Source organism: Dipodomys spectabilis, unplaced genomic scaffold (genome assembly GCF_019054845.1).
Source record: "Dipodomys spectabilis isolate Male_0828 unplaced genomic scaffold, ASM1905484v1 ptg000098l, whole genome shotgun sequence".
Classification (NCBI taxonomy): domain Eukaryota; kingdom Metazoa; phylum Chordata; class Mammalia; order Rodentia; family Heteromyidae; genus Dipodomys; species Dipodomys spectabilis.
Genome location: NW_024870775.1, coordinates 18,047,569 through 18,071,042, shown reverse-complemented (window position 1 = coordinate 18,071,042; position 23,474 = coordinate 18,047,569). Strand labels below are relative to the sequence as shown.

Below are 23,474 nucleotides of genomic sequence, written 5' to 3'. Positions count from 1 at the left end.
TGAACTCTGGGTCTGGGTGTCGTCCCTCAGCTCTTCAGCTCAAGGCTAGCACTCTACCACTTGAGCCACAGTGCTACTTCTGGCTTTTTCTTTTTGCTTATGTGGCGCTGAGGAATCGAACCCAGGGCCTCATGCATGCAAGGCAAGCACTCTACCAGTGAGCCACCTTCCCAGCCCAAGAAAGTAGATTTGTTTAGCACAAAAACACACCTAGAGAGAAGAAAGAAAAATGTGATCTAGAGACGTGTTTTTCTGTTTCACTATCAATACTTAACAGGTGTTTTTCTTTTTTTTTTGGTCGGTTGTGGGACTTGAACTCAGGGCCTGGGTACTGTCCCTCAGGTCTTTTGCTCAAGGCTAGTGCTCTTACCTCTTTGAGCCACTTCTGCTTTTTTGTTTTTGTTATTTTTTTGCTTTTTTTCTAGTCCTAAGGCATGAACTCAGGACCTGGGCACTGTCCCTGAGCTTCTTTTTTTTTTTTTTCCTGGTCCTGGGGCTTGAAAACTCAGGACCTAGACACTGTCTTTGAGCCTCTCTGTGCTTGAGCCACATTGCCACTTCTGGCCTTTTCTGTTTATGTGGTACTGAGGAATTGAACCCAGGGCTTCATGCATGCTAGGCAAGCACTCTACCACTGAGCCACATTCCCAGCCCCCACTTCTGGTTTCTGAGTGGTTCTGTAGATATGAGCCATCAGCACCTGGCTACCAGAGATTTCTTATACTCCCTAACTCAGAGTTACTAGAATGACTAAGATGAAAAAGAGTGTGCAAACTAGAATTTGTTAATGAACTAATCTCAGGAACTTTTGGTGAATAACTGACATTTATTTGATATTCCGTTATTTCTCATTCTGTAACTATGAAACAATGAAATCTTTTCAGTGTGGTCAAGGCATTTTAGAATCCAACAGAAGTTCATTTTTATTTACCATTTCATACTAATTATCATTATCCAACTTGAAAATTAACTTCAAGTGGCTGTTTCTAAATATCTGCTATCAGATTCTTTAATAATAACCATTAACTAAGTCCTATTTAGTATCAGGAGGCAAGCATTATCTTTTTTCCATTTACTAGATAAATAATTGGAGCTTATAATTTTGTGTACCACAGCGTTCATAACATAACTGATATGTTCTTAACAATAACTTCCTATTTATCACACATACCTCCTCAAAGGGCAATCATCTTTTTGCAAATAACATTATAAAAGCTGATGGCTTTCTTTTTTTTTTTTTTTTTTTTTTTTTTTGGGTCCGGTTGTGGGGCCTGAACTCTGGGCCTGGGCCTGGGCCTGGGCGCTGTCCCTCAGCTCTTCAGCTCAAGGCTAGCACTCTACCACTTGAGCTACAGCACCACTTCCGGCTTTTTTCTTATGTGGTGCTGAGGAATCAAACCCAGGGCCTCAGGCATGCAAGGCAAGCACTCTGCCACTGAGCCAACTTCCCAGCCCATGATGGCTTTCTAATAACAGGTTTCTTTTCTTTTTTAGTGTCTTGACTTTCTGATCTCCAAGTAATAGAATCCATTACTGTAGCAGCCACTACTCTTCACTGAAAGATATCACTGACTTTGAGCTTTACAACACTCATAACAAAAGATATCACAGTTTCAAAGATATGGCCTCATAAAGCATATTCTAACATCTGTCCTACAACATTTGATAAGGATTAGCTGCTCAAGAAAAGTGAAGATTGAAGATATAGCATTATATCCAGTGGGATATGTGTACCAGTAGTTTCTATGTAAGTTTGGTCTTTTGTCCAAATGATGTGAGAATATGCAATTCTTTTCTGCTTGTTCAGATGGCTCTCTATCATTTGAGCCACACATCTACCTTGACCTTTTCTGGTTATTTTGGAAATGGAGTCTTACAGATTTTTCTGATGACTTGGCTTCAAACCACAATCTTCCAGATCTCAGCATCCAGAATAGCTAGGATTTTAGATATGAGCCTGGTTGAAAATAGAGCAGTTTTTGAGTAAACCCACCAACATGTGGTGCCATAGATCTTCTGACACTAATGAAATTAACTGAAACATTCTGAGATGTAAGTTATCAACATTCTCTTATTCATGGTTGTCCATCTATATGTTTTATTGCTGTTGAAGCTGAGTTTTAGAACTAAAGTTATTCCAAGTCTCACAATGATACCAACTGACAAAGAGTATAAAAATATATGATAATCTTACATTTTTTCAGCTCTGCTTCTGCTATGCTGATGTTAACATATGCAAAGACTTTCTGTGAGTTTCCTAAAAAGTAAAAACAAATTTATTTAAACTTATATCCAGGGAACAACGTAAGTTGATGAACTGCTGGAAATTTATTCAATAAGAAAAATTTATTTTTCAATGGATACAAACAGCATTTTTCAAAGTATATGAAACTATTGAAAGAAACTGGGTACGCAAAAAAAAAAACAAAAAACCAAAAACCAAAAGTCAGTTAAAGAAAATATCTCGATTATATGTTAGTGATATTCTACTTAACAGGACACTTTTAATGCTAGAATTTTAACTCTGAAAAGTTAGGAGATAACAAATCAAGTCATAGAATGTTTCTGATTTTGGAAGCTAATTGTAGTTAAGTTCTACAATATACGTAATATTTCCTATCACAGCATTTAGAGCTTATATTCACCTCTGAAGTTGCTTTATTTTGTAGTAATTGCTCTTCCTTTAACCACTCAGTGAAACATAAACTTACCTTGTTCATCTTTCCGTGCGATGATTTCCACATCAGAAACTTCTCCAAATCTGCTAAATTGATTCTGTAGGTCTGTCTCTGTAATGGCCTGGCTAAGACCACCCACATGAAGGCGCTTTGTTTCTCTGTTGGCTTTCATGAGGCCAGTATGTTCTAGTGGAAACAGAAATGTTCTGTGTATAAAGGAATTCTTTTTCATAATTACATATGAAACACAGTTACTTCCCTTGAACTTTCTGTGCCAGGTTGTTCATCTAAAACTGTATTTCACTTCCTATTGTATTGCTTCCAAACTTATCCCTGGAGATTGTTCTCAAGCTCTACATTTGCATTCTCTGTAAATACATTTTGGTACCACATTTACACATACACAGGTATGGAAGGTGGTTTTTTACTTAAATGACCACAATTAGGATATGCTAGTACTTTTTATTGTCTTATTCACATTATTAAATATTTTTCCTTGTTCTCTTTTTTGTTGGTCATGGGGCTTGGACTCAGGGCCTGGGTGCTGTTCCTGAGCTCTTTTTGTTCAAGGCTAAGGCTCTACCATTTTGAGCCACAGTGTCACTTCAAGTTTTCTGGAGTCTCATGGATTTTACTGTCCGGGCTAGCTTTGAACTGCAATCCTCAGAGCTCAGCCTCCTGAGTAGCTAGGATTACATGGGTGAGCCACAAGTGCCTGGCAGAAGGTGTTTTGTTTTGTTTTGTTTTTCTTTTTCCTGGCAGGTCCTGGGGCCCTCAATGCCATAAACAAAGTTGGAGGTGAAATCAGGATCACAATCCAGTTCTAAATTCAGAACACAGAACGGTTAATACTATATGTTATGTAGCATACACTAAATACATGTATATGTATGTATGATGGAAGTGTTTTCCAGAAGCATTTTAGTTGTACAACCATGCTACCTCTCTCGTTTAGTACTGCAGGCACTCAGTTCCCACTTACCCCTTACCCAACAGCAGACAGACTGCTCCAAAGGGAGATCACAAAACAGCACGTCACATGGCACCCTGCCCACCCCATCTTTCTTGCTCTGAGAAGATCCAGAGAGAAGAGAGACGACGTCCTACAGTCCCAACCTTGCTCCCCCCGAAACCCACGCCTCACCTAAAGTCCGCCAGGCGCAGAGGCTAAGCCTGAGTGCTTGCGCTTCCTTCCTACACGACTTCCAATCCAGCCTCCAAGGGTTCCGTTTCCACACTCAGTTCCGGAGAGGCCTTTTATTTCCTTTCTCGTGGTCCAGACTACCCTCTCCTTCTCCAATAAATTCGCTTCAGAGCCTGAAAAAGAGCCTAAGGCAAACTGGTCTACTTTCCAGTGAAGAGCCTGAGCGCCGCGTGTTCGTTGACTTCTGGACTGGGTAGGCGGAAGTGACCGGGAGGAAGAAAAATAAAGAGACTCCTGTCTTCTGGTGTTCCGGAGCCGCCTCTGCAGTGACGTAGGAGGAGTTTGGGTAGTTCCAAAAGCCACGGGCGGGGGGGGGGGGCAGCTGAAAGTTTGGGCTTTGAATCGGAACGAACCAATTTTCAAAAGGGTCAGGACTATTAAGAGGTAACTCTCACCACGTAGGGTGGGCATCAAAGACCTGTAATATTGTTTGGGCGGAGGAGTGAACGCGCGTCGCTTGGTCGCCTTCCCCCCTCGACTTTCGGGAATGGTTAGCGCCAGGAGCGCGCGCGACTTGAAGCCCCGCGCTCGGGTTGTCACTCGCGGCAGCGCGCGCCGGTCTGAGGAGTGCGATGGAAGCTGGGTGGGCTGAGGTTCGCGCCTTGGAGGCGGAGATCGCAGAGCTGCAGCGGACCTGCGCGAAGCTGCCGGCACCCTTGGAAAACATGTCCCGCAACCGGTATGTGGCTCCCGTGTTCGCCCCCAGGCCCACTGGAGATAGTGTCTGTGGGCGGGCGAGGCGGGTGAATGTCCTGATTGCTCCCGGTTCCAGCTCGCCGCAGACCCGGTGCTGAAACTGTAGCCTGGAACGGGCCACACTGTAGACTTGAACCAATATTGGTACTGTACAGTCGAGCGCCGCATTTAGGGCACCGCTACCAGCATCTTCCAGTGTCATAACCGGTTTATTCTTGAATTCGGGATTCACGTCGGGGACTGCAGTCCTTTTCCCAAAGGCTTTCTTTTGTTGATGACTGTCTAGGAAAAAGATGTCTCTTTCCTGACTGGATAATCTGGCCTGCCCCACGAAGCGGCATCTAATTGGGATTTATTCGGCTTTGTTTCTTGTCTTTTTTGGGGGGAGAGGGGGAGGAAGGTTGCAGGGGAAGGATCAACGAGCCACATTAAATGACACTGACTTTTCGTTTACGTTAATAACGCAAGGGACTGGGAATGTAGCTCAGTGGTTGAGTGTTTGCTAACCATGGGCAAAGCCCTGAATTCAGTCCTGACATGGAGGAGAAAAGAGCACCTAGACAGATTTTAAAAAACATAAAAAAGCAAGTTGATATCAAGTACTTTGAATTCTGTCACTGTGTAGACTATGTAGTTGATAGGAGACTCTGACAGCCTGCTATGATAAAATTCTCTTTTAAAGCGAAAGAATGTTGAGAATCGGAGAAGTTGTCAAGGTCCTCGGGAAATCCATTGTCCAGACATTCTTGGTTTGTGCGAGTAAAGGGAAGAACTTTGTATCTTCTCAAATTTGGAAACCATTTCTATTGTCTAATCAGGACAAACGACACAAAACAGTTTATCTTTTTTTCCCCCTAAGCTAAATGAACAAAAATGCTAGAGATGTCAAGGAGGAGAGGGGTTAAAGAAAATCAAAGTAGAGAAAAAGTCATAACTGGTAAAAAGGCAGAAAGAAACAGACCTCAGACAGGTGCTCCTCCAAAAATCAGAGTAAATATAGTGGACTTGCTACTCCAGGTGTGATATCTTGGGAATTAGTGAGACCTCCAGATTTTGGTCCTATCCCCATCTACTGATTCAGAGTATGTATTTTTATGGACACCTATCTTCCACCCTGCATATTTATGTGCACATTTTTATTATATAATTATTGTGCATTGGAAATTTTATTTGGGGGGGGGGTTTATTTTTGTGGCATAGATTGTGGTACAGGATCTTGAGCCTGCTAGGAAAACTTTCTAACACTTAAGCCATGCCCGCCAGCCCTTATAAGGGTACTTGAAGTTTGAGTAACATGGTGTTATTCTTTGGGGAAAAACAGTTTCTTTACTGACCACAAGATGTCATTATTAGTCCAGGATAATATAATGGGTTATTTATGTAATCTGAAACTCCTCAGTGAGTGTTAGAGTTAGAATGTTTTTCTGTTAGTAGTTGCTTTATAGAAACAGATCACTACTATTTTACAAGAAGCTGCTTTAGTTAAGCCATATCTTGTTATAAGAATTATCTAGGAGCTGGAGGCATGGCTTAAGTGGTAGAGTGCCAGCTGTGTAACAATTGTTTTTCCTGACAAGTTTTGGCCAGGTGTCCTGGCTTTGGTTGATTGCTTGGATAAACGTAAGCCAGTCATGGAAGAATATAGCCCAAAGTTCTGACCAATTAGATCAAAAGCAGTCATTCCTTAGGAAAAAAAGACCTAGGTGGATTGTCTGCCCTGCACACTTGTTTATTTGGACTCCTGTTAGTAGCATGCCCTCTGTAGAAGTAAACTCTTGCCATTACTGTTGAGTTGTGTGCTTATTTTCATATGACACCCCAACATTCAGAGACATTTCCAACAAGAACGGAGTTGGGAAATTAAGAAGAGTCTAGATTGTAAAGACATGAAATGTCATTCTGGCATATTACAGCACAATTGTTACCGTCTTCCTGCCTCAGCTTCCTAATAGGATAAGTTATACAGCTTTATATAGCAAGACTTTGTCCAGAACAAAAAACACATAAAAAATACCAATTTAGGATGTTTTGTATCTAGGGTTTTTTTTTTTTGGGTCCGGTCGTGGGGCCTGAACTCTAGGCCTGGGCGCTGTCCCTCAGCTCAAGGCTAAGGCTCTACCACTTGAGCCACAGCGCCACTTCCGGCTTTTTTCTTTTTGCTTATGTGGTGCTGAGGAATGGAACCCAGGGCCTCAGGCATGCAAGGCAAGCGCTTTACCACTGAGCCACCTTCCCAGCCCCGTATCTAGGGTTTTATGTTAAGTTTTTCTTCACTGTGATGGATATATTGACTGTGTATGTTGGTACTAGGGCTTGAATTCATGGCTTCTAGCTCTCAATTTGCATTTTTGTTCAAGGCTGGTATTCTACACCTCTATATCCAATTTTTTGCTGGTTTCACAGACTTTCCTGCCTACACTGGCCTCAAACCATTTAAGTGATTTTTAAGCGGAGTAGAGATAGGGAAATTGTACACAAATGATTCTACTATATCCATGTATCTAAAAGGTAGAGCCAAATTGTCTGCTTGCCTTACAATCCTGGCTCTTATGGCAGGATTGTGGGTAATCTTGATTGAGTGATTTCCTCCTGTACTTCAGATTCCTCCTTGGTAAAATTATAACATTATACTTGGTAAAAATTTTACAAGCTATTGTGAGGATTGAGTTAATACACATGTGTGTGTGTGTGCATAATCATCTAGAACAGTACTTGTCTTTTAACACTTATTAGTAAATAGTTGACTTCTTATTTTTTTGGTAGTACCAGAGCTTGAACTTATTGCCTCACAGTTTTGCTGGCCTTTGCTTATAGCTGGTGCTTTGCCATTTGAGCCTTGCCTCTACTCTGGCTTTTTGCTGAAAAAAAAAGTCTCTAGGACTTTTTTGTCTGGCCTGGCTTCAAACTTCAGTTCTCTTATCTCAGCATCTTGAATAGCTAGGATTATAGACATGAGGCACTGATGGCCAGCTTTTTAAATTCATGTCACATACTATAGATTTTTTTGAGGTAAGTTTCTTTGCCATATAACCTGGGGGGGGGGGGGGGGGGGTGTGTGTGTGTGTGTGTGTGTGTGTGTGTGTGTGTGTGTGTGTGTGTGTGTGTGTGTGTGTGTGTGTGTGTGTGTGTGTGTGTGTGTGTGTGTGTGTGTGTGTGTGTGTGTGTGTGTGTGTGTGTGTGTGTGTGTGTTCATGATTGTAGATGATTTTTTTTTGGCCTGTGTGTGTGTGTGTTCATGATTGTAGATGATTTTTTTTTGGCCAGTCATGGGGCCTGAACTCTGGGTGCTGGCCCTCAGCTCTTCAGCTTAAGGCTAGCACTCTACCACTTGAGCCACAGCACCACTTCCGGCTTTTTCTGCTTTTATGGTACTGAGGAATCGAACCCAGGGCCCCATGCATGCAAGGCAAGCACTCTACCACTGAGCCACTTTCCCAGTCCAGGAAATACTTTTTAATAGTTGGATTAACTTTCTGGTATTTGCTTTGTAGAAAATCATTTCACGAATTACTCCAATCAGATTCTGAGGAACAGGAATCTTCCAAAGACCTGAAAAGTCAGCTTGAACATTTAAAAGGAGAACTTTCATTTCTAAGTTCGCTTACTGGCTTCAATGTAGGAAATTACTCCAAGAAGACAAAGGATCTAACAAGTGCTGAGATGATAGAAAAAGGTAAGTGTTACTTTAAATCTGAAAGTGTTTCATTTGCTTTGTTTTGTTTTTGCTAGTACTGGGGCTTAAACTCTAGGTCTGGCCTCTGTCCCTGAGCTGCTTTTGCTGAAGACTAGTGCTCTGTCACTTGAGCCACAGTGCTACATCTGGCTAATCAGTTGGATGCACATTTTTCTAGATTTTTTAAAAATGAAATTTACTAAAATATACTGTTACTCATCTACTTACATGTATTGTAGATATTCATGCAAATATAATAGGTACTTGAAAAGAAAGTGTTTTTGCATATAAAATAATTGTTCTAATTTACAGGTATAAAGAAGGTTATGCAGAGACACAGATTATCAGGAAATTGCTGCATGGTTACTTTTCAACTTGAATTTCAGATTCTGGAAATTGAGGTAAATTAAGCAGTATCTTTTGTAAGGAAGATTTTCTGTGACATAAACAGTCCCATACTACAGCCTCTAGCAGTGACTGAGTTGATTTCCCAAGTCACATTTCCTTATGACACAGTAGTATCATTCAAGATGTTTTGTTATATTTTTGTTTTTAGTACTGGCTTGAACTTGGCTTGGGCATTGTCCCTTAGTTTTTTTGTTTTAATACTCAAACCACTTCTGGCTTTTTGGTTCTTTCTTGGAGAGTCTCAAGGACCTTCCCTGCCCTGGCTGTCTTTGAACCTAGATGCTCAGATCTCAGCCTCCTGAGTAGCTAGGATTCCAGGCTTAAGCTACCAGTGCTCAGCTTATTCAAGACTTAGGTATTAATACTCCATCACTTGGTACTCCAGCACTTGGTACTATTGCTGCTGAGCCCATTGATAGAGCAGTCCTGGATGTCACCAATAATTAGCAAATGGGCCTCTCATCTATTAATTCCTATTGATATGTAACAAATTTCCTCAGCATTTAATCTATGGAAACAAGTGTCCTTGCTCAGGACCTCTCATTAGGCTGTGGTAATCTAGAACTACAGCCATATGATGGTTGCTTGGTGCTAGATGATCTTGCATATTATATTGGACTGCTAAGACACAACATAGGAAAGGAGGCACCTTTAGTTAAGACTTTTTTTTTTTTTTTTTTTTGGGTCCGGTCCTGGGGCCTGAACTCTGGGCCTGGGCGCTGTCCCTCGGCTCTTCAGCTCAAGGCTAGCACTCTACCACTTGAGCCACAGCGCCACTTCCGGCTTTTTTCTTTTTGTTTATGTGGTGCTGAGGAATCGAACCCAGGGCCTCAGGCATGCAAGGCAAGCGCTCTTTAGGGGCTCAGTGGTAGAGCGCTTGCCTTGAGCTGAAGAGCCGAGGGACAGTGCCCAGGCCCAGAGTTCAGACCCCACGAGCAGACCAAAAAAAAAAAGACAGAATGATAGTTTATAGCTTTACTGGTTAAGGATATGCAGAATAGGCTCAGGCACCTTCAAAGGCTGTTTCTAAAAAGATAGGATCCAGACATAATTATAGAGATGACCAAGGCTGGGTATATACTTCAGAGCCTGGGCACTGTTCTTATGCTCAAAGCTAGAACTTTACCACTTGAGCTACAGCTCCACTTTCAGCTTTTTCTGGTAGTTAACTGGAGTTAAGAATCACAGGTTTGCCAGTTGCCGGTGGCTCACGCCTATAATCCTAGCTACTCAGGAGGCTGAGATCTGAGGATTGCGGTTCAAAGCCAACTGGAGCAAGAATGTCTGTGAGACTCTTATCTCCAATATACCACTAGAAGACCGGAAGTGGCGCTGTAGCTCAAGTGGTAGAGTGCTTGCCTTGAGCTGAAGAGCGCAGGGACAGCACCCAGGCCAAAAGAGCCCTACAACTGACAAAATCAATCAATCAATCAATCATAGATTTTCTTGCCCAGGCTGGCTTCAAACCATGATCAGCTTCCTAAGTAGCTAGGATTCCAAGCATGACCCTCTGGCAACCAGCCTTAAATTTCTTTTGTGGATGTGTTCATACTAGGTCTTTAATTCGGGGCCTGGACACTTTTCCTTAGCTTTTTTGCTCAAAGCTGTCAGTCTACCACTTGAGCCACAGCTCTACTTCAGCATTTTGGTGATTAGATAGAGATAAAGGGTCTCATAAGATGCCTAACCTGGCTTCAAAACACAATTCTCAGGTCTTCTGAGTAGCTGGGATTATCAGAATGAACCACAAGTTCCTAGCATGTTTAATATTGTGTGTGTCTGTATATGTGTATGTGTTTTGTTACTGGGGTTTAAACTCAGGGTCTTGCTCTTGCTAAGCAGGTGTTCTGCCACATTGAGCCACCCCTCAGCCCATGGACAAGAATAAAGACACAAGAAACTGTTTTGGTTTAGCTCATCAGATAAAAGAGTAGTCACAGCAGGTCCTGTGGAAATGCTGTCTTTGTGCACTAAGGGACAGGTACCAGGATTCTTCATTTAGATGGCATGGGGACTCTAGGTTTTCCCATTGTAGATGTTTGTGTAATTGGACCAAGTGTATTTTCTTTCTTTATATCTGTGGTGATCCTGACCTCAGAGAGGTAGCATTCCACTTCTGCATACTGGCACACATTAATGGATTCTGCCTGCAGCTTGTGGGAGGTTGGTGGTCATAAGACTGAGGTCCAGCTCCTTCTCTGAGAACTGCTATACTATAGATATTGTCCAGAAACTATGAGAGGCATTTTAGTACATCTTAGGGTTTTCGGGCCTTCTCTGCTGCAGGTGTTCATATTTTCAACAATTACTTTATGGATTACCTGGGAGAGGTAAGGCTATGGGGAAAATTAGTCTTATCCTCAGAAAACTTGTCTAAAATCCAACTGAAAAGAGACTGTTCTGTGTTGAATAGGCTGTTAGTGGCATTGCACTTTTAGGATGATTTTTTATGGCTAGAGAATGGTTGAATGCTTGGAGATGTGGAAAGTTGGGTACTTCTGGTGCCTTAAGCCAGTGAATAGATGGGGTAACAATGAAAATAAACATTGAAGCAACTAGGAGTTTTTGTCCAATATACTTTAGGAGTTGTGAGGAAAAAAGTTTGAGAGGAACTATTTGAAAGACAGGACATGATAATTGCAGAAACTCTATAAAGGGATGTGAGTTGTCATTTAAAAGTATGTAGTTCCATTGGGTAGCTCATGCCTGTAATCTCAGCTACTCAGGATATGGTCATTGAGGTCAGATGGGTCATGGTTCTAGACTGCCTGGGTGAAAAAGTAAGATCCCATCTCAAATCAATAAGTTTCATACCTGTGATCCCAGCTATATGAGTAGGAGAATCATGATCTGAGGCAACCCCTAGCAAAATACCTGAAAATAACTAAAGCAAAAATGGGCTGGGACATGGCTCAAGTGTTAGAGGGCTCCTTGCCTAACAAGTATAAGGCCCTGATTGCAAACCCCAGTATTGAAAAAAGAAAAAAGGTACACAGGTGTTTGAAGACTGGAGACTGGTTGGTTTTGCTAACAAAGTGATGCAGAAGTATGCTCTTCCTCTCCCTGACTGTGTTAAGAGAATTCATTTTCTCTTGGAGCTTTTTTTTTTGGTCGGTTTTGGGTCCTGAACTCTGGACCTGGGTACTGTCCCTCAGCAATTCAGCTCGAGGCTAGCGCTCTACCACTTGAGCCACAGCCCCACTTCTGCTTATGTGGTGCTGAGGAATCAAACCCAGGGCCTCATGCATGCAAGGCAAGCACTCTACCACTGAGCCCCCTCTTGGAGCATTTTTAATTTTAAGATTTTTTGGGGGGGAGGGGGACTGGTACTGGTGCATGAACTCAAGGCCTGGTGTTCTTGTTTAGCTTTTATTGCTCACAGCTATCACTCTACCACTTGATCCACACCTCAGCCTCCTAAATAGCTTATAGGCATGCACTACCTGCACTGGTCTAATTTTATGATTCTTGAACAAACAACTAGTAAGATTTGGGAAGCAGTGGCAGACAGCAGTGAAATCAGGAATTTCAGTTGGTTGCAAATGTACCTTCTAAGATGTTTTTACCATTTTTACATACTGAGCACACTTTTGCTGTGAGATTGATTTTAAAAAAAAGTGAAGACAGAACCCTTCTGGGTTTTTGTTGTATTTTCTTGGCAGTACTGGGGCTTGAATTTAGGGTCTCAAGTTTTCCCTAGGCTGGCTTGCTTGCTCTGGACTGGCGTTATAGTTAGACTTGAGCCACACCTCTGGCCCTGTGATCTCATTTTCTAAAATCAAACTGTCCACTAGAAGGAGATGTTTAGCTATCAGAAAATTGAAAGTAAAAGTAACTTTACAAAGTTTTATATATTTAATTTTATGAAATTGAACCAAAAGTGACATAAAATCATGTTAGAACACAAGTTACTTTATATATTATCTAGGCCAACCCTCTTATAGGAAAATCAGTGCAGCTGTTGTTTTCAAAGGTGGTTGAACATAACTTTACCTCAAATTTGTAGCCTAGTGTTGGCAGCACTATAATAATTGTGAGGAGAATTAATACCTACTGTATTAACTTTCCATAGTACATGCAGCATAATCAAATAAGTGCAAGTTTGCAGGAAAACTGGCAGATTATGTATATCTGGTCTGCTTGAAACACAATGAAATGAACAAATGATTTAAAAAATAGGAACTTTTTTCCTTTTTTGTGCCAAAATGAAGTTTTAGCTCAGGTCCTCAAACTTGCTAGACAGGCACTGTATCACTTGAATCATGCCTCCAGCCTTTTTGCTTTGTTTGTTAGATTCTTATATTTTTGTCTAGGTCAGCCTTGGACTTTGTTCCTCCTACCTCTGCCTCCTGAATAGCTAGACTTATAGGCATGAGCCACTGCACACAGCCCCAAAGTTTTATCTCCACATATGTTAAAGTAGGAAATTTTTAAATGTAAAGAATTCATTCTCAATTTTTATAGGTTCTAAAGATAATTTGCTGTTTGTAACATTTGAATTAAAACACTGAAATCCTAATAGAGGGTCTTCATGAGACATATATAAATTTTGTTAACAGGGCCTTTTCTTACAACGTTTTAGAAACTGACATTTTGTGATTAAAGCTTTTTTTCACTGTATGAAGTGTATATTATTCGCTTTCTCCCATTTTCCCCATCCAGTTCCTGCTCACAGGTTGCATAGTTCATTTTTTACATAGTGTATATTGAATATCATGACTGTATTTGTTTACCCTTCCTCTCTCCATTCCTGTGCAATTCTTAAGTTGTAGAGAAGAGTGGGAAGTCTAGGCTTTAAACCCTGGTAGAAAAAGATGAGATACTGAGATTAATGCAGGGGCTCTGGGTTCAGAGTATTTTAATAAGATATTGTACCTTGTGTGCCCACTGGGAAGCAGTGACCTAGTTATCAGGACCACAGGAGAGGATGGAAAGTCAATTATTTTGCAGTCTACATTTCAGGGACTCAACATAGTCCACAACTTACCAAAACGTGGTAAGCAGTGAAATCTCAGTCTTGAGGATTGGTAGGGTGACCTGCCTATCTTAATGGGTGAAAAGCCAAAATCTAACATATACCCCCACATACTTGAACTACAGGTATGATTTGCTTCTGAGAATTTTGTTTTCTTCTTTCATTTCCTTCCTTGGTAACAACTCTGTTAAGATAAGTTCATTTAAATTCAATAACTTTTAGCATATCTAAGAGTAGTGTAACCACTACTCTAACAAATTCAAGAGCTTTTTCTTCAGCTTACAAACCTCATATTCCTCTTTTTTTCATACAACCTTGAGCAACTAGTATATTATTTTCTATGCATTTGTCTTCTTTTGGACATTTTATACATGGAATCATAAAGTATGTTCTCTTGTGTCTAGTTTTTTTTCCATTTAACATGTTTTTAAAGTCTGTGTTTCCATGTTGTATGATATGTCAGCACTTGTTTTAGTTGAATAATACTATTGTGTAGTTTATTTATCCAGTTTGTCAGTTAATGAAAATAATGGTGGTTTTCACTTTTTGGCTATTAGAATAATGCTGCTATGAACATAACTCATGTACAAGCTTTTTTTAATACTAGGGTTTGAACTCAAGTCCTTAGGCTTTCTAGGCAATTATTCTACTTGAGGCATGCCTCATCCCTTTTTGTTTGTAGTTTTTCAGGTAGGGTCTTACATTTGCCTTGGCCAGCCTTAGTCTGCAGTCCCTGCTACCTGTGCCTCCTGAATAGCTGTGACTATAGGCATGAGACACCACTTCACAAGGTTTTTTTTTTTGTTGGTTTTTGCTAGTCCTAGGCCTTGAATTCTGGGCCTGGGTGCTGTCCCTAAGCTCTTTTTGTGCAAGGCTAGTACTCTACCAGTAGAGCTATTGCACCACTTCTGGCATTTTCTCTGATTAATTAGGGACAAGAGTCTCATGGACTTTCCTGCCTTAGCTGGCTTCAAACCATGTTCCTCAGATCTCAGCCACCTGAGTAGCTAGGATTACAGGCCTGAGCCACCAGCACCCAGCTACCAGTTGACAAGTTTTTAAGTGAATATTTGACTGTATTTGTCTTGGCTGTACAATAATAGAATTAATAGATCAAATGGAACTATTGAATGATGACTAATGATATGAATCATCTTTTCCTTTACTTACTGTCTATTTATGTATTGTCTTTGGATACATGATGGTTATCATCCATTCTTAAAAATTTTATTTCATTTAATTTTTTTATTATAAGGATGATACATCACCCTTAGATTTATATAAGTCTACCATCCATTTTTACTTGAGTTGTCTATTTCATTGAGTTCCAAGAATGCCTCTGGAATTGTTTTGATTAGATAGGGTGATAGATGCCCATAGACAGCCTACTTGACTTCCACTAACTTCTCTCACTGTTCCCTAAAGTGGGTGAAAAAGCTCAACAGAGATGATAAATTATCTATACTCATTCTTCCATCCACTTAGAATATGAGGACACAGGTCAGTGTCTAAATGGGAAAGGGAATCAGAAAATTATTTGCTTTCTCCCATTTTCCCCCTCCTGTTCCTGCCCACAAGTTTTGTAGTTCATTTTTTTTACATAGTGTATATTGAATACCATGACTGGATATGTTTACCTCCATTCCTGTGCAATTCTTAAGTTGTAGAAAAGAACTCTAGTCTTAGGAGCTGGCAAAAATTTCTAGAGTTATTCCCATTCATAACAACAAATAGGAGCCATAGATGTTAACAAAAAGATGGTACAGAGTTCTTTTATCATCATATTAGACAAAGTAACCAAAAATCTAAAATTCTGATAGAATGCCATGAACTGGAGGTGTGGCCTAAGTGGGAGAGTGCCAGCTGTGCAAAATAGCTGAGCAAAAGCACAAGGTCTTGCATTCTAGCCCCAGTAACAGCACAAAAACAAATGCCATAAAAAGCAAGGAAATTAATAAGACAGACTGGGTATAGTAGTTCATGTCAGTAATGCCAGTTCTTTATGCTGCTTTCAATATAGTTCAAGCATATTTCCAAATTATTCACTCTCTTCTTCCCTTCTTCTTCTAAGTAGTACCTTAGGCTCATGTTCTATGTTTTTCAAATTTAACAATTATATATGCAAATATATTCCTGAATAAATATGTTTTTTAGGTCTTGCTTTTAGATATGGATGAAAACATGTATCTGTTCTTTTTGGGCTTGAGCTATCCTACTATCATGCTCAATATGTCTTTCAATTCCATCTCTTCCTACAAATGACATGATTTCATTTTTCTTTATGGCTATGTAATATTGCATTGTGTGTGTGCGCATGTGTGTGCATGTGTGTGTGTGTGTGTGTGTGTGTGTGTATCTCCTACAACTTTATCCCTTCATCTGTTAGGCATTTTGGCTAATTTTACTCTTTGGCTATTGTGAACAACGTTGCAATAAACATGGCCATAGAGTGTCTTTCTGGTATATTGATTTACTCTTCTTCAGATATTTGCCTATAATAGTATGGCAGGGTCATAGGAAAGATGTATTTTTAATTACTGATTTTTTTTTAATTTAATTTTATTGTTAAGGTGATGTACAGAGTGGTTGCAGTTACATAGTAAGGTAATGGGTACATTTCTTGTTGAACATTGTTTCCCCTCCCTCATTTTTCTCCTACTTTCCCTCCCCTCTCAGTGTTTCCCCCTACCCTCACCCCCACCAAGTTATAAAGTTCATTTCCAACATATTGTCTTGTGTCTTGTCATAGTTATTGCACTAGTTTACTTTCTCACCAACAGTGGGAAAATTTTTTCGTGGCTCAGTAATGAGTTACATGTTTATTCTTCCTCCTAGTATTTATGATTTTAATATTCAAGTCATTTGAAATTATTTTGATTTATTTTTGTATGTGTCAGTTATGGGGCCTGAACTCTGGGGCCTGTCTACTGTCCCTCAGCTCTTCAGCTCAAGGCTAACACTCTACCAGTTGAGCCACAGCACCACTTCTGGCTTTTTCTGCTTATGTGGTGCTGAGGAATGGAACCCAAGGCCTCATGCATGCAAGGCAAGCACTCTACCACTGAGCCACCTCACAGCCCTTATTTTGATTTTTAGTATGGATTAGGGTCTCATTTCATTCTTATAAATAATGCATTATCTTTTTTTGATTTTTCCTTTCTTACTGGAAAGCATTTAGTTTGCACTTTTACAAAGTTTTTGCCTTTATTTTATTTTGTTATTGCATTCTGATCCATAATTTTTTTTTCTTTAGACTAAGGAGAATTCATCTTCTATAATTACTGACCTCAACATAATAATGGAGCCTACAGACTATTCAGAATTAAGTGAATTTGTATCTAGGTAAGCTATTTTCAGATTTATTATTTTGGGAACTAATATCATTCTAAAGTCTTAAGTTTTCTTTTAGTAAGCAAATGGAGCTTCTTGCAAAGCCTAATACTACTATTATGGTTTGTATTTAAGCATTCTTTCTATGACTCTTTTAGTATATATTATTGCATATTCAGTATGTGCTGAGGTATTAAAATGTGAGCAAACCCAGATATAGTTCTTGATCCGCATGGAATTTACAGTCTTGTGAGAAGTCAGATACTAATCAAATTGTTGAAAGAAGTCTAAAATTGTGGTTATTTTAAATGCTACAAGGGAGAGTTACATTTTGCTGTCAAAGTATATATTAGGAATTGGATCATAAGGGAGAATGTGGAAGCTTAGTTGATATGAGAAACCAGTAGGTATGAATTAAAAAAGACAGAGAGGGGGTAAGAGGAAATGCAGGGATATATTGTGTCATACAGAGTTCACATAGTCCTTTTGTGCTGGCCATGCTTTGGAAGTAGCATCTGCTATCTGTAAACTACAAAAGGAAGGATATCTATGTCCTTGGTAATGGGCATGTTGTAGCTACTTAATAAATACTTGGCCTCAAGATTTTGGGTACTTCTCCTAGACTTGGTTTCCCCCTTTTGAAAACTGAGTGGCGTTTTAGAAAAGATGTTGAATATAGATCAGAGGATGTGGATTTTAGTCCAGACTCTAACCTTGTGTAAATTGCTTCTCTTTTTGAATTTCTTCTTTATCTCTGTAACTTAAGTATCATTTTCCTAAATGTAAATTTAGTACTAGTAAGTAGACCTGTAGTTTTATAGAATGAGAATTCATATCTTTAATTTTAATTAGGAAAAACTTAGCTATTAGTTCATTGATTTGCCTCTCCTCTTGTTATCCCTTATCACAATCTATCTTCACATTGCACAATAAACATGTCACATATAAAAAGAACTAGGTGTGATGGCACACACCACTAATTCTTGGGAAGGTGAGGCTAGAGATCACGCGTTTAAGGTCAACCTGGCTACATAGTGAGTTCCATGCCATCTTGGACTATAATATTGAGAGTTTGTCTTAAAATAACCTAAACACAAAAGAATAACAGTATGCTTTTCTTTTCTTCTCTTTTTGTCTTTGTGTTGTCATAAATTTTGTTTTTACATATATTGTGAATATTTTTGCCTATTCAATTATTTTTGAAAACAAGCCAAGTATTTCTAAAACAATTAAAAATAAGAAAACAGTTTTGTGTGTAAATTTATCTTTTTTTTTTTTTACCATTTCCAACATTTTTCATATTTTTATGTTGATTCATATTTCTCACTGTGTGTACTTATGCTGGTCTATTAGCTACGAGTTCTGTTAGCTTTTGTTTCTTTGGGAAGGTCTTTTATGTGCCTTATCTTTTGAAAGATATTTTAGCTGGCTATAGAAAAATGGGTTGGCTTTTCTTTCAGATCTTTAAAAGTATCCTTCCAGGGCTGGGAAGGTGGCTCAGTGGTAGAGCGCTTGCCTTGCATGAATGAGGCCCTGTGTTCGATTCCTCAGCACCACATAAGCAAAAAGAAAAAAGCCGGAAGTGGCGCTGTGGCTCAAGTTGTAGAGTGCTAGCCTTGAGCTGAAGAGCTGAGGGACAGCGCCCAGGCCGAGTTCAGGCCCCACGACCACAGCCCCCCCCTTCCCCCCAAAAAAGTGTCCTTCCATCATCTTCAAGATCTCATAGAATTGGCAAGTCTTCCATAATATCTTTTGAGGATTTTAATTAGCATATATTAGTTATACAGGAGAGGTTTCCTTGTGACATTTTCACAACTATGTACAATGTATCTCAATCAATTTCATCCTACTCTCCTCCATTTTCACTTTTTTAATTGTTGTTGTGGGGCTTCAACTCGGCCTGGACGCTGTCGCTGAGCTCTTCAGCTCAAAGTGAGCTCTACCACTTGGGCCACTGAACCACTTCCAGTTTGCTGGTAGTTAATTGGAGATAGAGTCTCATGAACTTTCCTTGTCTGGGCTGGCTTTGATCCTCACATCTCGATTACAGGCGTGAGCCACTGGCTCCTGGCCCATTCTCATTTTTCAAAACAATTTCATTGTTCTGTTTTCATATATCTGTTTTCAGTACTGTAGTCTGTATCAATCATTTCATCTTCATTCACCCTCTTCCTTAGCCTCCCCATTTCTGCTAAGCAAGTAGGTGCCCACTGCCTCAATATGAGCCTGTTTTACTTTCCTGAGACAAGTTGTTTTAGAGTGTATTAATGTACTAAGGAATTTCACTATGGCATTTCAGACATGTATAATATTTTGTTGAGAATAACCCTCTATTGTCTTCTCTTTCCCTTCCTACATTGTCTTCATAAATAGTTTACTGTAGTTATTTATCCTTCATGTTGTTTCTTCTCTCTCTCTCTCTCCTTCCCTCATTTTTCTACATAGTCCCATGATTAGGATAATAATCTCTGTGTAGGTCTCTACAACTCTGAATATGTATGTCTTTTAAGTCTAACATCTACATATGATCAAAATTATATGAGATTTGGTTTTATTTTGTTCGCTGGCTTGAACTCAGCCAGGGCACTCTCTCTCTTAGCTTTTTCACTCAAGGCTGTCACTTTACCACTTGAGCCACACTTTCACTTTTGGCTTTTTGCTAGTTAACTGGAGATAGTCTCAAACCTTTCTGCTTGAGCTGACTTTGAACTGGAATCCTCAGATCTCAGCCTCCTGGGTACTAGGATTGCTCCATTTGTTAGGAAATGGAAAGAGTTCGAGAAAATTATATTAAGTGAAGTAAGCCAGGCCAAAGAAACATAGGTGCCATGGTTTCCCTTATTTGCAATAACATATGTCTAGGACAAGCAGAAAAGGTCAAAAGCTATGTACATATGACCGTAATAAGATGATGTTAAGTGAAATGAACCCCAAGATAGGAACACAACAAGTGGGTTTTTTTTTCTTTCTTGCTATTGTTTAATGTATTTTAAATATACTATGTGATTTTTTTTTGTTTCTCTTATATGTTCTTCCCCTACAGTATAACCCCTGTTTTCACTGTATTTGATGTCAGTGCCCTGCATCTTTATATACATTTTTCTAATTTGGGGAGGGTAAGGGTAATAACCAAATGCTGAAATAAGGATACAGATTGACCTATTGTAACAAAGAGATGTACAAGATACTATGCTGAAAATGAAGTTTACAACTTGGGGGGTGGGGGGGGGGGGATTGGGGAAGTGGGGAGGGAAGGGATGGTAGGAGAAAAACAAAGGAGGAGGTAACAATGCTCCACAGGAAATGTGCTCATTACCTTACTCATGTAATTGTAACCCCTCTGTACAGTATTTTTACAACCAAAAAACATTAATAAACAAATCCTCTGGATTTTAGAAAAGAGTCAACATTTCATCTATGCTATTAAAAGTTTTCAGTTCTCCATCGAATGTGAATGCTAGCTTTGCCGGGTATATCAGTCTGGGTTGGCAGTTATTGGCTCTCAGGGCTCGTATGGTGCTTTCCCAGGCTTTTCTTGCATTCATTGTTTGTGTGGAGAGATCTGCAGTGATTCTAATTTTTTTCCCGTTGTAGTATAGCTCCTTCTTCATTTTTGCTGCATGCAGGATTGTTTCCTTATTATTCAGATCCATCATTGTTACTATTATGTGCCTAGAAGTGTTTCTCCTGGGATCTTGCTTGTTGGGTGTTCGATAAGCTTTTGTGATGTAGTTAAGATGGTCGTTTTTGAGGTGGGGAAAATTTTCATTGACTATCTTGTTAAATAGGTGTTGCATTCCCTTGCTCTGGAATTCCTCACCTTCGTCCACTCCGATTATGCGAAGGTTAAATTTTTTAGCATTATCTGCTTGCTCTTGAATTTCCCTTTGGTTTAATTTGAGTGATTTTTCCATATCTGTCACTTTTTGGTCCAGTTGGTGTATTCTGTCTTCTGTATCTGACACTCTACCTTCCATTTCATTCACTCTGTTGACCGTGGCTTCTATTGTGGTTTGCATGATGGAAATGGATCCCTTTATGGATTCAATGTTGGTTCTCAGAGTACTGATCTCACCTCTCAATGAGGTGATATCAGTATGCATTACCTCTAATTTGGCGTTTATCTCACTTCTTACTGAGGTTTGTGCAGCTTCTATTTTTGCATCCAATTTTTGTTTGATATCCTGTATATCTTTTGATAGTTCATCCTTGTGCTCTTTCAATTTCTGATCCATTTCTCGCTTTATTTCTTGAGTCATTGCCTCCAGCAACCCTTGGATGTAGTTTTTGTCTTCCATTCCTGCTTTGCTCCCACTGGGGCTCTCCCCTGCGTGGCTGCTGGCTTTTGAGGTGAGCTTGCTGTCCTGGGTAGTGGTAAACCTTGTGATTTTTCTCTGTGATTTTCGCATGGGGGTTCAGGAGACTGCTCTTCAATCTTGTTTTGGTGTGTCTGTCTTTGCTTGGTTGCTGATTCTCTATTGGTAGAGAGAGTCTGTGTCTGATCTGGATTCTGTTGGGAGCCTATTTCCAGCTGCTATTCACTTAGGATTCTTAGCTCTCTGCTGTAGCAATTCCCGCCTTTGGAAGGGTTGAGCAGCCTAGACTGCTTGTGTTTGCTCCTGTGGGTGCTCTTGGGAAGATCAGATGCTCTGGATGCACTCTCCCAAATACTGGAGTCTGCTATGGGCTCCTGATGTGTTTTTGTTTGTTTTGGGCTGGTTGTGGGCTTGAACTCTAGGTTTGGGTGCTGTCCCTCAGCTCTTCAGCTCAGGGCTGGCACCCTACCATTTGAGCCACAGCCCCACTTCTGACCCTTTTTGCTTTGTTCAGGCGCCGGTCCCCTGGCCTGGTTCCGGCCCCAGCCTGGAGCGCGCTCGTTAGGCCTGTGCTAATGTGTATACCACCTTGGTTATGCAGCCTGGAGGACACAGTTCAAATTTCTTCTACTGTTGGTAGTCTTGACCCAGGGGCACTGTTCCTGGCTTGAGCATTTAAGCTCCCTTCCCGGGGCGCTCTTGCTCTGGCCTTGCCAGCAGAGTGTGCTCCACCGGCTGGTGGGGCTCTCGAACAGTTCCCAGTTTTAGTGGGTCCTGTGGTCCGGGTGTTGGGGTAGGGAGTCTAGGTCAGGGTCTGGGGATTCCCTCCAGCTCTGGTCTCCCTTGATGGATTCCCTGTCCCCTGATGGGTACTCACCCTGTAGGTCGTCAGTTGTTGTTGCAGTCCGTCAGTTGTTGTTGCAGTCCGAGTTCAGTTGGGGTGGTTGCGGGCTGGGTTGGGCGGCCCCCCGCCGGGTCGTTGCGATCGCGACAGGTCCCTTTGTGGCGCTGCTGGTGCCGGGCGGCTTTGGCGGGATGGAGCCTCTCCGCTCCGGTGGAGAGTGATGGGTGGGGTGGGATCCTCCTGGAGACTCCCGGCTGGTAGGTTTCTCTGTTCCTGGCGATCCGCTGTTCTGCAATCCGGTACCTGGTGATCTGCAAGCAGCCCCCTGTGTCTCTGTGGCTCCGGCAGCCCCTGCCGGGCCGGCTGGCCGGCGGCTTGGCGCACTGCCGTGCGGCCAGTAAAGGTTGGGGGAGGGGTCTTCGCTCTTCTCTGTTCTGAAATTCTTCTTTTCCTCTCTTTCTTTTTTGTTATTTTCCACCTCTGGTTTTTCTCTGAGTGTTCGTCTTTTTGTTGTTGTCGGTCTCTTGGGGAGATTAAAGGTTGGAACTCGAACTCTCTTTTTGGTTGGAGAGAGCTGTGGCGTTTCCCTACTGCCCCGTCGCCATCTTGAGAACTCCCCCCCTCAACATTTCATCTAATCATCACTGAGTATAATAAATTGTAATAACTAAAAAAATGGTGGGACAAAGGGTCAACTCATTCAACAGTGATACTAAACACTAAGTAGAAAATGATCTATACAACTTGTAGAGGAGGGAGTTGGGAGGGAAACAACTGTGAGAAAAGGAGAGAAGAGGTAACACTATTAAAAAAGAAATGCACTATGGGGTGCTGGTGGCTCACGCCTGTAATCCTAGCTATTCAGAAGACTACATCTGAGGATCGAGGTTCAAAACCAGCCCTGGCAGAAAAGTCCATGAGACTCTTATCTCCAATTAACCACCAGAAAACAGGAAGCGGGGCTGTGGCTCAAATGGTACAACACTCGCCTTGAGCTGAAGAGTTCAGGGACAGCACTCAGGCCCAGAATTCAAAACAAAAAAATGAAGAAAAAAAAAATATACTCCATGTATTTATATAACTGCAACCCCTCTCTACGTCATCTTTACAACAAAAATTTTAAAAATTATTTTCAGAAACACATTCACACCCATTCTTTTACATAATGTCTGCAGTTGCTTTCATAATACAGTCACAGATATTTAGTATTCAGCCTGTTCAGGAAAAAATTAGATAGCTGGTTCATATGGTAGCTACGTAACACTATCAAAGTATTTTCAGAGTTGTGGTCCAATTTTGTATTCCCAGTAGCAGCATGCAAGAGTTCAATTTACTCTACATCCTCTTCAA

At 40.7% G+C, this 23,474-nt stretch overlaps 2 protein-coding genes across 4 annotated transcripts in view; one reads left to right on the top strand and one right to left on the bottom strand.

Annotated features, from left to right (window-relative positions):
* Nucleotides 1–4,079, bottom strand: part of Nol8 (nucleolar protein 8) — a 30,392-nt gene extending 26,313 nt beyond the window's left edge. Inside the window, exons 1-3 of one of the 3 annotated variants that reach the window (XM_042686567.1) lie at nucleotides 3,823–4,079; nucleotides 2,712–2,864; nucleotides 2,195–2,257 (exon numbers count right to left, since the gene is read on the bottom strand). In XM_042686567.1, the coding sequence (XP_042542501.1) occupies nucleotides 2,195–2,257; nucleotides 2,712–2,850 (202 nt within the window). In that variant the 5' untranslated portion in view covers nucleotides 2,851–2,864; nucleotides 3,823–4,079. Of the gene's footprint in view, nucleotides 1–2,194; nucleotides 2,258–2,711; nucleotides 2,865–3,660; nucleotides 3,712–3,733; nucleotides 3,794–3,822 lie in introns of those variants that run through there. The other 2 variants (XM_042686568.1, XM_042686569.1) reach the window with 2 other exon arrangements.
* A 220-nt stretch (nucleotides 4,080–4,299) lies between these two features.
* Nucleotides 4,300–23,474, top strand: part of LOC122113557 (centromere protein P) — a 190,760-nt gene continuing 171,585 nt past the window's right edge. Inside the window, exons 1-4 of the mRNA XM_042686578.1 lie at nucleotides 4,300–4,561; nucleotides 8,070–8,251; nucleotides 8,564–8,652; nucleotides 16,888–16,976. Of these exons, the coding sequence (XP_042542512.1) occupies nucleotides 4,455–4,561; nucleotides 8,070–8,251; nucleotides 8,564–8,652; nucleotides 16,888–16,976 (467 nt within the window). The 5' untranslated portion in view covers nucleotides 4,300–4,454. The remainder of the gene's footprint in view (nucleotides 4,562–8,069; nucleotides 8,252–8,563; nucleotides 8,653–16,887; nucleotides 16,977–23,474) is intronic.